This window comes from Puntigrus tetrazona, chromosome 23 (assembly GCF_018831695.1).
Source record: "Puntigrus tetrazona isolate hp1 chromosome 23, ASM1883169v1, whole genome shotgun sequence".
NCBI lineage: Eukaryota > Metazoa > Chordata > Actinopteri > Cypriniformes > Cyprinidae > Puntigrus > Puntigrus tetrazona.
The window spans coordinates 18474543-18487389 of record NC_056721.1 but is presented as its reverse complement, the minus strand read 5'-3'; the positions used below and the strand labels follow the sequence as shown (position 1 = coordinate 18487389).

At 37.9% G+C, this 12847-nt stretch overlaps 1 protein-coding gene across 3 annotated transcripts in view; it reads left to right on the top strand.

The window, feature by feature from the left end:
* Window positions 1-12847, top strand: part of rarga (retinoic acid receptor gamma a) — a 50817-nt gene that overhangs the window by 20352 nt on the left and 17618 nt on the right. Inside the window, exon 1 of one of the 3 annotated variants that reach the window (XM_043224738.1) lies at window positions 8931-9399. The exons of the other annotated variants lie outside the window; for them this stretch is intronic. Within the exon in view, the coding sequence (XP_043080673.1) occupies window positions 9255-9399 (145 nt within the window). The 5' untranslated portion in view covers window positions 8931-9254. Of the gene's footprint in view, window positions 1-8930; window positions 9400-12847 lie in introns of those variants that run through there. 3 annotated transcript variants of the gene reach the window in all.

Sequence of the window (12847 nt, the reverse complement as noted above, 5' to 3'; positions counted from 1 at the left end):
TTTGTGTTCATACACTTATACGTGTTTTTTTTCTTAAAATCTTAAAATCTTAAAATCTGCCAGTGCAGTAAAACAAAAACTAATTTAAATATTTATTAGTAAGTCTTCTATTAAAGAAGGATTTTTTATTACATTAACAGTAATTTGCCATAATATGCCACTTTAAATATAAAAAGTATAATATAAAAATATATATAAAAAATATAATATAATATAAAATATAATATAAAAAGCGTTGGTGAACAAAAAACTGTTGTGTTTATTGTAAACCCTTTATGTTTTGTTGAAAACTTAAGTAAAAAGATATATATATATATATATATATATATATATATATATATATATATATATATATATATATATATATATATATATATATAAATACTATAGTGACAACCTGGATGAGAGTGGAAGTATTTTAGTACTAGCATACATAGTAATAATTAATAATAATAATAATAATAATAATAATAATAATAATAATAATAATAATAATAGTAATACAAATAGTACTAGTAGTAGAAATAATAATAATAATTTAATCATTTTGTTTTGTTTTGTTTTATAAATATATATATTTTCAGTATAGGGTCTTTACAATCATGCTTGCTAAAGAAAAGTATAAATTTCTTTTGAATAAAAAAGGAATAAAGAATTAACTGACCCCAAAATCTTGAATAGTAGTGTACGATGCAACACAAAATTACTGTTTTCAATAAACACTGTTCTTTTTACTTTTTACTTATCAAAGAGTCATGAAAAAAGATCAGAGGTATATTAAAAAAGAAGGCTGTTATTTTAAATCGCAGTAATATTTCATAAAATTACTGTTTTTGTGTATTTGTAAAAAAAACCCGAAACAAATGCAGCCTCTGTGAGCATTTTTGAGCTTTTGAACCACAACGTATACGTGATCTACACGATGCATTGTTCACAATTAGACCGGAACGTGCATTCAGGAAGTGAATTGAGTCAGTTTTCATTTCATGTTTACAGAGCGCTTTGCCGGCCGCCAATCGACAGGATTGCGTATTGCTATAATCACATATGCAATGCTGGGCCCTTGGTGTATAGGGGGAATTCATAAAGTCTTTGTTAATATTTTGGCCACAAGCGACTCCCACACTTGTCTGTTTTTCGGAGAGCTGGCGTAAGCGCAGTCCGAGTGGGAGACAGAGTCGGGACTGGCCTCGCTCTGCCAGGTCATTAAGAGCTCAGTTTGGGAATTTTGCAAATTGTTCACAAATGGAATCTCAGCTCGGCTGACTCTATCCCTGAAATCCGGCGGATTACTTCCCTCCCCTCTGCTACCTTCTGTACTCCTCCACTCCTATGTGGATTTCCTTCCTTGATCCCACCGTTCCAGGCAGGCAGACTATAGCGGAGGTGAGAGACGGTGCGTCAGGATGAGGTAGAGCGTGTGAGCGAGCACTGAAAGGTAAAGAGTGCACTGGCATGTTAGCATGATGACAGATGATGATAAAGAGCGCAGAGAGGGGGGCGGAGCTTCGTTGTTTGCAACAGGCAAGACCGGGCACGTGCAGCAAGAGGATTCTGCCATGGCGACAGGGAATGGGAGGGGCTTCCCAGTGGGGCGTGGCCTCAGCGTAAAGGGAGGGAGTGGGTAACTTTTTGCCAGTCAAGATCATAACTACAAAACATGTGGCTTCCAGTTTTGAAAACCTCATGTCCAAAGTCATGAGAATACTAAAAGCATACTGGCATGCCGAGAGAGAGAGTGAAACAGCAGGGGGTGAGAGAGAGACACACAGGCAACAGGGATAGAGCGAAGGCTTGTTTGAGAGATGGCCAAGTTTGATAAGTTTGTGAAAAGTTTCACTGTTTCTTTTTTATGCGGTATAGAACACGAGGCCGAGCGAGGACTGGAACAGCCTGTCTTCCAGCGCTGTTTTCCCCTCTGGTCTAGTCTTCAAGTGACACTTCCAGACTCTCGGGGAGATGTATTGTGTTGTACGAGTAAGATGTCAGGATAAGATTACATGTCTCCTCGGAGCCAAACATGTGTATGATGTTGCTCGAGGTGGACGCCGTGATGAATGTCCGAGCGGTGGCGCTGGGATGGGAATTTGTGGTGTTGGTGAAGATTCTTCAAACCTCAAGCGGCTTATGATTTTGAATGCACATCAGTGCATTCAAAATCATTCAAAGTCATTCATTTACATGAAACATGAATAAACTGGTTTATTGGAAAACACTTTTTCTAACTGTGTGATTAATCCTTGTGAATATTGCCTCATCTACGTATACAAATATGTATATGAATTTATATTTATTTTAGTTGTTTGCTTATTTTTTTATTACAATATTTCAATATTTTCTTTTTATAAATAGTTTTAAATTATTTATTTTACAAAATATCTAATTTGATTTCATTTTTAATAGTTATTTTAATCATTTGGAACTATTATTTATTTATATTAAATTATAATAATATAATTAAATTATATTTAGTAAAATATTCCATTTTTATTTTGTATTTAGTAAAATATAGTAATATAATATATTTATATTATTTATAATATATTTAGTAATATAATTGTCTTTAAAAACAAATGGTGTATTTTTTATAAAATTATTTTACAAAATTACTAATTCATTTTATTAGTTGTTTAAGTAGTTCAATGTATTTAGTATTAATTAAAATTGTAATTTAGCCAAATATTTGTGCTTTTTAGTTTTATAAATTTGTTTGATTTAATTACTATTTTTTATTATTTTACAAATGTACACATTTTATTTATTTATATGTTACTCATTATTATATGTTTTTTTTTTTTTTACAAATATATCACAAAATTACTAATTTTATTTAGCAAACTTTGGAAGTAGTATTTTTATTAATTTCATTTTAAACTAAATTCAGAACTATTGTGATTTTATTATTATTATTATTATGATTATAACTCTTGTTTATTATCACATTACTGACAATGTAGTTATGTTAGTAACTTGGCTAATTTTACCTAATTGTTTCTCTGAACTGGTGTTGGCGGCTACAGTTACAGTTGCACTTCATATGTGGGGAATTCTGGAATGCGTCAATGTGTTTAAACATGCATACTTTTGGGCAAGATGTGCTTGTTGAGTTGGAGCTTTGCAGACTGTTTAGTGTGTGCTGAAGGTGTGCGTTTCATGACTCAAAATGTGTGTTTGAATGGTATGTGTATGTGTGTCAACATCTGAGTGCTCCCTGAAGGAGCTACAAGGACTAGTTGTGGTAATCTGAGTCGTGTGCATGCAGACGGGGCTGAAATGAAGTGGTGTTCTGTGTCTCTGTCATCACCGGCAATCTGTCTGGACATATCCACGCACACAGAAACACATGACTCTCTGCTGCTTACACTCTGCACAAACTTCCTGAGCTGTATAACATGGAGCACAGATCTAAAAACTAGCAGAATGGGCAATGTATGCTCAATAAATCCTTCCTATAAACATTTCGGGCCCCAGGGGAAATTGTCTTCCTCAGAGGTTGCTCTTTCATAGCTCAGGAAACATAATGGAGTTTCTTTTAAAAGGCAGTTCGGCCACAAATTAATATTCTATCATCATTTACTTATTCCAAATCTATTTGATTTCTTCTGTGAAACAGATAGCTTAAATTTTAACGTTGGTTTAAAAGACACTTAATATTCAGCAATATGACTGATTAGACTGCAGTAATAAATTATGAACTAGGCTGAGCTGAGCATTAAAAAGTAGAGCTGCTTTATAGTTGAAACTGAAATAGAATTAAGCGGTGAAATAATTTTCACAAACAATTACAAAGAAATGGCAAATAACAGTTATTTAAATGTGAAATTTTGAATAATTTTTTTTCGTTGTTTTAAAATTTTATGTTGAATCATATAGAAATATATTTTAGTAATCTTTATTTACAACTTTGCTGTCAAACAATTAATCATGATTAATTGCATCCAAAATAAGTTTTTTTTTTCACATGATATATGTGTATACGGTGTATATTTTATTTTGTATAGATACACACACATGCATGTATATATTTAAGAAAAAAATTACGTAATATAAGAATCTAAATATATAAATGTATATACAGGTAAATATTTTCAAAATATATACTGTATGTATTTATACATACATAGTAAATATACACAGTACACACACAAATGTAAACAAAAATGTTTATGTTGCATGCGATTAATCACAATTAATCATTTGAAAGCACAAAATTTGTTTGTCTTATTTTAAAAACCTGAAATTGCATCGATTTCATTCATTTAAGAAATTTGCAGCTTTGATACTGTCGTTTTCTTGTATATTACTGGGATGCTGCTTTGAAACTGTATTTTATAAAACGCTATATAATAAATCTAACTCGGCTTGATTTGAAAGCATTAAAAAAAAAACATTTACCTTCATTGTACAGACAAAAAAAATAACAACATTTTTGACATATTTTCTTTGATTTCTGAGAGAAGCCATACAGGTTTGCAATGACATAAGGGTGAGTAAATGATGACAGAATTTTTATTTTTGGATGAGCTATTCCTGTTCCAGATGTCCTACTTTTAAAACACAAAGTTTTGAAAGTTTTTTTCCCTCCGAATAAAAATCTGAGAAGTAGGCTGCTTAGAAAAAAAAGGTCTTCTTTGCCATCATTTAATCTCATCTAAGCAGTTGAAATATTAAAGAGATCTTCTTTGTGATTTTTTTTTTTTTTTCATTCCTTTGAGGCCACACGCAGGCAAACCAGTCCTGGCTAATATCTCTAATGCATTGTGTCTGCTATCTGAGGTCCGCATCAGTGAGTCATGCAGCAGTTAAACCTGATTCTGAGGCTCGACTCGGTGACTGGACGCCTGACATCGGCTCATCTGGTGCGGCTCGTCTGGCCTGGAAAGCAGAGATGACAGGGAGCCAGCTAAGTGAGATGGATTTCCAGCAGTTCTGGGTCTGTTTGTCATCGGAGTTTTGTCACATGACAGGAAGGAGAGAACAGAGAGAGAGCAAAGCGTAGAAGAGCCTGGCCTTTAAAGACAGAGCGAAAACAAAACTGTCTTTAAAGATGTTCCTCTGGGTTGTTTAAAAACTGTTGCAGGGTGAGACGAGTATAAGTTTGAAAACAGAAGGAAAAGGAGGGAAAACGAGGGAGTGAAGCAGAGGTGGTGGAGAGTGATGGAGAATAGCTTGAGCTCCGGAGAGAGAGAAAGAGAGGGAGGGAGAGCAGGATAAGTTGGGGGAAAGTTAGTGGCCCAGTGGGGATTTCTTCTGGAGTTCAACCTCCTTGGCTGGGGAAGGGAGGGGGAGGAACTTGGGTCAGCACTATGAAGTTGGATTAAATGTCCAAGTCAACTTTTTTTTTTTTTCCACCCTCAGACTACACGAAACAGTTTCTAACAAAAGATTTTCAGCGGGAGAAAAGAAGTTGCAGAGCTAGAGCAGTTTCTGTCTCTCGATGACAATATGCAGGCACTTTTTATCCATGAAGGAAAAAACAATCAATTTATCACACTAGCCAACCATATTAGCGGTACCGCAATATCAGATTTCAAGAGCAAGAGCGTAGCTTTGGAAAAAGCTGAGAACGGAGATGACGGAGAGAGTTAAAGAAAAGTCTGGAATTGAAAGATAAATCTATGGTCATCAGCACATTTTTTAAACATCTACAATGCTCAAACTCATTGTTCTCGGTCACTGCTTTAAATTAAATTTAAATTAGATTTGCTCAACAAAGCAAAAAAAAAAAAAAAAAAAAAAATATATATAATATATATATATATATATATATATATATATATATATATATATATATATATGTAAACAAAATTATAATGTCAGCATTTTTGTTGCACCATTGATAATAATAATAATAATAATAGTAATCACCTGAATAAATTACATTTTAAAATCTTTTTTCTATTTTTTAATTTGTAACAATATAAATTTATGTTTAAGATGTGTTAATGGTGTGAAAAAACCAACTTCTAAAGTTTAAATACCTTGTGCAGTTATACATCTCAAGTTAACATATCCTTTTTAAGTATTTTTAGATAGATTAGTTTCGCTCCACCTTTAAATACTTTGATTTTATTAGAATTTACAGCTTCCTCCTTCCACCATTGTACTTTTTGATCTGTTCTTTTGTTTGTTCTTTTGTCACCCTCAGCCTTTATGACACAACAATTACACGAAGAACCTTGATGTACTTTACTGTCTGCTCAAACAAAAGGGCCATTAAAGTATCCTACTCTCTCTATCTCTCTCTTTCTCCCCCACTCATATTCTCTCTCTCTCTCTCTCTCTCTCTCTCTCTCTTCTCCGCTCTCTCTCACTCTTTCTTCCTGTCTCTGTCTATGAGGGTCGCCTAAAGAAAATAAATGAGAACCATAACAAAGTCAAGAGCCACAAGATCAATAAACAGCCTAATGAATACCATTCTCAGCGCATGCCCCGACGTGCTCGGAGAAGGACTCTTTGTTTCTTTGGAAGTGTGAAAAAGCAAAGGGGGTTTGGGAAAATGAAAAGCAGAACGTCGCAGAGTGGGAGATTGTGAGTGTATTTGGAAGGAAGGGCAGTATGTGTTTATGGAGAGCCAGACCAGCAGCGCAGATTGACAGGAAATGGTGTCTTTTCTTAGGCGGCCGGGCCGTACCACTACCAGCGGGACGACAGGGGTCGGGAGGGGGGTGAAGATGGATGAGGCAAGGCCGAGACGCAGGCACCTCTGTTGCTCCTGGCATTGTGTTCAGCTGTTTGCTTGACTTGAACCCTGGTATGGCTCCGTCCACTCCCCAGCTGTTCACTTATTGAAAGCCATTGGCACTGACACTGGCAGAGCTATTTATTTCATTGGGTTTTTTTGGGGGGGGTGGGTCATAGTATGGATTGCTTGTGTGTGGCAGAGATATATGTGGCTTATTAGGGTTAGGGGGGCTAATTTGTGACAACTAAGGTTGTGAAGTTTACTGGCAAGAACTTATTAAATCAACTGGTAGTCTCTGAGCTGCTTGTTACTTGGTCTAGTGCTTGTACACCAAAACCAGTGGCTATGGGTTTGAAAACCTGTACACATTATTAAAAGTTTCATTTCCAGACCTGGAAAAACCATACAAGGGAAAATACATGTTTCTTATTGTGCTCTGCTTTTGAGGTATTGCCTCAGCTGGATACTGCCACTAATCACTATCAGTTTCTCTTATCGATATGTATAATCGCTAACTTTCATTGATGCTGAACTTTGGTATTTGACATACAAATGCAAATCTATTGTAGCAATCTCCATGAGAGGATTTTAAACAGCTGGAAAGGTCATGCAAAAAATGTCATTAGTCAAAATAGTGTGGGAGCCCTCAGTAGTCCGTGCAGATGCCATACACAATTGCACTTGAATAAAAACAAAACTGGGATGAACAGAAGTACTTTTTATTTAATAGGTTGCGTTTAATTTAATATTTAATTTATTTAAATTATAAATAAGTAATTATATAAATAAAATTTGTAAAAAAAAAAATTACTAAATGATGAATGTATTTATATTTGTGCTTGTTTGTTTATTCATTAATTAATTAATTTTTATTTATAAAGAAGCTGTAAGGAACAGAAATAAAAAAAGAATAAAAAGAAATTATATATATATATATATATATATATATATATATATATATATATATATATATATATATATAATCAATTTTTTAAAATACTACTATTATTTCCTTTTATTTACTATTTATTTATCCATTTACTTATCTTTTTGGGGCAGAAAAGGAAATCAACTAGGGCTGTTGCTGTTGTGCTGCTAAACCGGTAGACTGTTGTCAGGGTAGACATCATATTTCATTACTCGCAAATGATAATGAGGCTTTGAGAGATAGATGTACAGTCCATTCAAGGTCCTATAGGTCATATCCAGGCACACATTTAGAAGCTGAGCAGAACTCTGCAGAGAGCTCATTAGAATTACCAATTAGAATTGGATTGCATGCTTGTTTAATACATATTTGACTAATTAGATAATGCTGTCAAGTCCACAGATTTCCCTCTGGACCTGGTCATGTCTAATTTCCACAAACCTTGCTTCCCATTTTTCATTCTCTGAATGCCTATTTAAAAGTATACATTTTTGTACTTGGACAGCGTCTTCAGCGTACACATCAGTCTTGCATTTAACCGACCGTATGCTTCTACCCCTCACAGCCTAATTTTCACGCGTGTCAAATGAAATTCACTGACTGTAGTCCATGGGAAAGGACTCAAATTCATCATGTCTTGGTCGCAAGTGCGAAGACAAGCCCTGACATTCCTTCCCAAGTTCATCTTCCTGTTGGTCTCCTGCTTGGCGTCCTCTAGCGCATGGATTCTCCCCACGCAACTGAATAAAGTTCCTCTTTTAAAAAGCTTCTATGAGGGCCAGAGGGGGCTTTGAATATTCGCCACATACTTAATGAGCTAGAGACAGCAGCGGCCATCAGTCATTTACTCTGTTTTTGTGGAGACAAAGGCGAGAATTTTGCCCTGGCATCTGCTGCTTGCACAATGCTCTCCCTCTCTCTCTCTTTCGCTCGCTCACTCTGGACTTTAATGTGGTTATGATTAGAGACGGGGCTGAGGGACGGGTGTGGGGGGGTGTCTCATATGTACTGCAAGCAAAAAAAGGGGGAGGTGTGCAAAGCGAGAGAGCGTGTTTGTGTGCAGTGCGTGCTGAAATATGAATCACAAAAGAGACAAAAAGAGGCCAGAGAGAATCAAATAAAAGTTTGTCCTCTAACCAGATCAGAGCTGGCAATGCAAACACACAAACACACACTATGGCCCCTCCCTGTGGCCCTCTCTCTCTCTCTCTCTCTCGCTCTCACTCTCGCTTAACCCCCTCTCTCTTTCTCACCCCCCCTTCTCGATCAGCCTCTCTCTCTCTCTCTCTCCACCCCCCTCTGTGTGCGCAGGACTGAGGCAGTTGGTTCGCTCCAGTGTGTCTGAGAGCCGCGAGTGCTATGTGGGGCTGTTATTTAGGTCTGTTACAACACGCTAGGAGCAGCTCACCCCGAGCAACCAGCACCGCAGATCAGCCGGAGAGGGAAAGAGAAACAAGCAGCGTGACAGAGAGAGAGAGAGGAAACGCTTACAAGAGCAAAAGCAGCGGGATCAGGCAGCACGTATATCCTGACTAGAGGAATTCCAGCAGGGGATTTAGCGCTGTCGTAGCTGCGGGTGTTGTTATTGTTTTTTTTGGTGACGCGAGGTGTTCGGAGGCGGGTGGGCAACGGGGACGCAGCATGTTCGACTGTATGGAGGCTCTGGGCATGGGTCCCCGCCAACTCTACGATGTCACCAACCGGGGTGCATGCATGCTTCGGAAGGCGAGCCCCTTCTACGCAGGACTGGACCCTTTTGCTTGGACGGGGACAGCCAGCGTTCGCTGTAAGTGGCTTTTCTTATTCTTTTAAAGGGGCCTTCGCGTTGACCACGGGACAGTCGGTGCCAAACGAACCACTCCAGCTGTATTTGTGTGTTTCGGAGATGCCGTTTGAGTCGATCGGTCTCCAGTTTCGCCAACAGTGTGGGTAACCCGATTTTTGACCTTGTCGGTTGATGAAAAGTTAAACAGAAAGGAAGTAATGCGAGAGGGAGAGATGAAAGAGAGAGTGTTTGAGAAAGAGAGGGAGAGAGAGAGAAGTGGGTGGGGGGGAACCTGACACTGTGCTATAATTTCAGTCATGCAGATTGCATTTGTCTTCTTCACTTCACAATTGTGCCTGACAGCTCTGGTATCCCAGCATGCCTGACCACAGCTCGGCCCACACAACAGCATCAAACAAGCATAAAAGTGAAAAAACGAGAGGGACATTACTCAAGTATGTGTCACTGATGAAGCTGGAATTAGAGAATGGATTGGGTGATTAGAATCTGACAGGAAGCCAAATTGCAAACATTAAATTGCAAGCATTAAATAAATAGTAAAGAATTGGCGCTGAGTGGAAAGTTCTCTAAGAGCTAGAAGACCTGGATTGCTTGTCGATTTTCTCCCTCTGTTTCAACCATTTTATTTTTCCTTCCTCCGTTCCAGACCTTAGACAGCCTTTGGCTTTAAAAACAATCATAGACAAAACTCGGGTATGTTTTCCTAAGGGATCAGTCTGAGCTTGATAAGAGAACCGAGAAAGAAAAAACTCAAATGTCCAGTTCGGTAAACATCCCTGTTACGCTTTTCTCAAAATGCACGGTGCTCTTGCTGTTTTCCATTTGTATTTGTTGAAGCTTCTGCTTTTTGTTCCTCCTTCTCGGCCTCTGAGGGCGACTCATCTGTCTTCATTAATCGTGAAAGACACCAACGTTTCAGTGGCTGTCAGCCACACTGGGTTCTCTTTAATGAAGACAGATGCCCTGTCTGAGCTCGACCCGGAGGGGAGGGGTGGGAGGGCGGTCCATAATGCCTCTTCTCCTTGGCCAGGGCCCTGATGATAACAAGATGAAATCTGTTTATTTAATCAGTCATGTCTCACCAACGCTACACAAGCACACCATCAGGGCCCACGTTGGAAAACGAGTCCTCCGATTGCACCGCCGCTGCTTCTCGAATTCTGTTCCTTCCTGGTTCCAGGAAATAGAGGAGATCGAGAGGCAATCGGACAGATCCCACTGCCCTCGGGGAAGAACAGGAGTGGTGTAATGTTACAAACCACCATACCCAGTAACCTCTGTAAACAAGACTGGCCTATCCAACCACAGGATACACAGTGTTTATTCTCTTAGACCAGTTTAATCAGTGTTTAGGCCAGTATTTCACTTGGGACAGGCCAGCTGCAATGCATGGTGGGTAAAGTTCCCCAAGAGTTGAATTTGTCTCACTGTCTCTTAAACGTTCAGCTTTTTGTGTCTTTATTTGATTAGAGAGCAACAGAGAGGGGGTTGGGGACACATTGCAGGCCAAGACTCGAACCTGCATCAGCAGCATAAACACCTTGACTTTAACGTATTTGAGAGATTTTGCCCTTTTTTATTTAGCAATGTGTAGTAAAGAAGTATCCTTCACATAAAAAATGGTTGTCCGCAGTTGTGGATTACATTTAGATGTTTTGCTTTTATTTTCACCATGTGATTAAAATGTGCCAGTTTTTTGGTTTGTAGTGGCTTACAGGAAACTTGAACCACACAGTAAACCACACTGACAACGAAGGCTCTTCATTTGCATTGCCCTGCACCATTCACAAAACCCCCTGCTGCCTGTTAGAGGTGAAGAGCGAGAGAATCACAGTCCACTGTCAGTGTGGCCAGTCTTTCCTGTTTTTATGTGCAGGAGTTCAAGACCTTTGCAGTTTTTTTAAATTCAATGTCAGAGGTTATGGAGAGGCTTTGCACGGGCCAATGTCAGCTCTCGTGAATATGTGAGCTGCTCTTGTTCCATCCCTGAAAAGGAAGAGAGCTGAAAGAGCTTTTTTATTGAGCAATCTTTGAAGCATCAGGGCTCTGTTGAGCCATATGTTTAAAAAAAGGAAGCATGCAGGTGATTTAGTAATTTATACATAAGAAAGATAACATCACGTTTCTCTGAACTGCTCTTAATTTCCTTTTTTATTGGCTAAGAGGTTGCTCATGTGTGCACATGGTATTGCTCATGATTTCACAGCTTTGTCAGACCGTTGTGCATGTTTTTGGGATGAAATGGTGGGTTTTTGCTGCAGTAAAATAAGGACTAGAAACCAGGATCTTCTTCCTGTCCTGATCTTTTGGGCTCATACACACACACCATTGTTTTCTGCAAAGTGTGCTGTCCACATCAGAGTCTGATAAGCTCTCTGAAACAGAGCTCTGCGTGAAAGACAGGGAAATGAGGGCTTCCTGTGTCCGCTGTCACATGCAGCACGATCTCATTTTTTGTTTTAATGGAAGTCCTCAATTATTTTGTTATAATTACAAAAAGATTCAATTAAAAGATTAGAGTACCCGACAAGGCAGGGGAATAAAAAACGATACTTGATTGATTCGATGGTGGTGAGAGTGTGTGTGTGTCTCAGTGTGTGTATTTTAGAGGAAAAGTGGTTGGCCGTGAGGGATTCACACTGATCTCATCCCGGTCCAACAATAGAAAGATACCCTGTTACTGTTATTTTTACTTCTTTATAACTTGTGCTCTTCAATATTGAACTTTATTGCAAGCACATTTGGGTTGTCAGCTGTACAAACTAACGATGCACTGATATTAAAATTCTAAATGATAAGCCTATAATTATTTTCATGTTATAGCCAATAACTTATGAAAGGCTGATATTTAATTGTCATTATATTTTGTCTAAATAAATTAAATATGTAACACTAAAATCACTTGGAAATCAATTTAGTCATCAAAATATTAAAATATAAAGTGGATATTTTTACTAAAAGGTTAGTGCTTAATGATTAAAGATTAATTACCTAAGGATTACATGATGGCAAAGGTGAGCTAAATGTAAAAGTAGTGAAAATGAGAATCCATACATACTGAAAGCATCCCTAAAACGTGAGCTTAATTAAATGTTAAATCTCAATATTAAGTGTTTGTATCTTGTAAATATGCATCTGTGAATTATGCATAAGATGTTTCAGTGCATTTTGCTGATTTAAAGGCAGTAGCTGTGTATGGATGGCCGTTGAACTCGAAGGCAAACCCAAGAGAGGAGGGCCCGACGCGGCCGCTGAGATTCCGCAGTCTGCTGCTGGAATCCATTTGCTGCTGTTTGGGCAGTTTATAATATCCCGGCAGGGTCAAGGAACCGTAAATAAGAGAGATCCGCCTCTCATGAAAAAGCAACAAAATTTTACACCACTTGAGGGATTTTTAGGGTGAATTTTAGACATACGGTGCAATTCATAGAACCGAAACATGCAGATG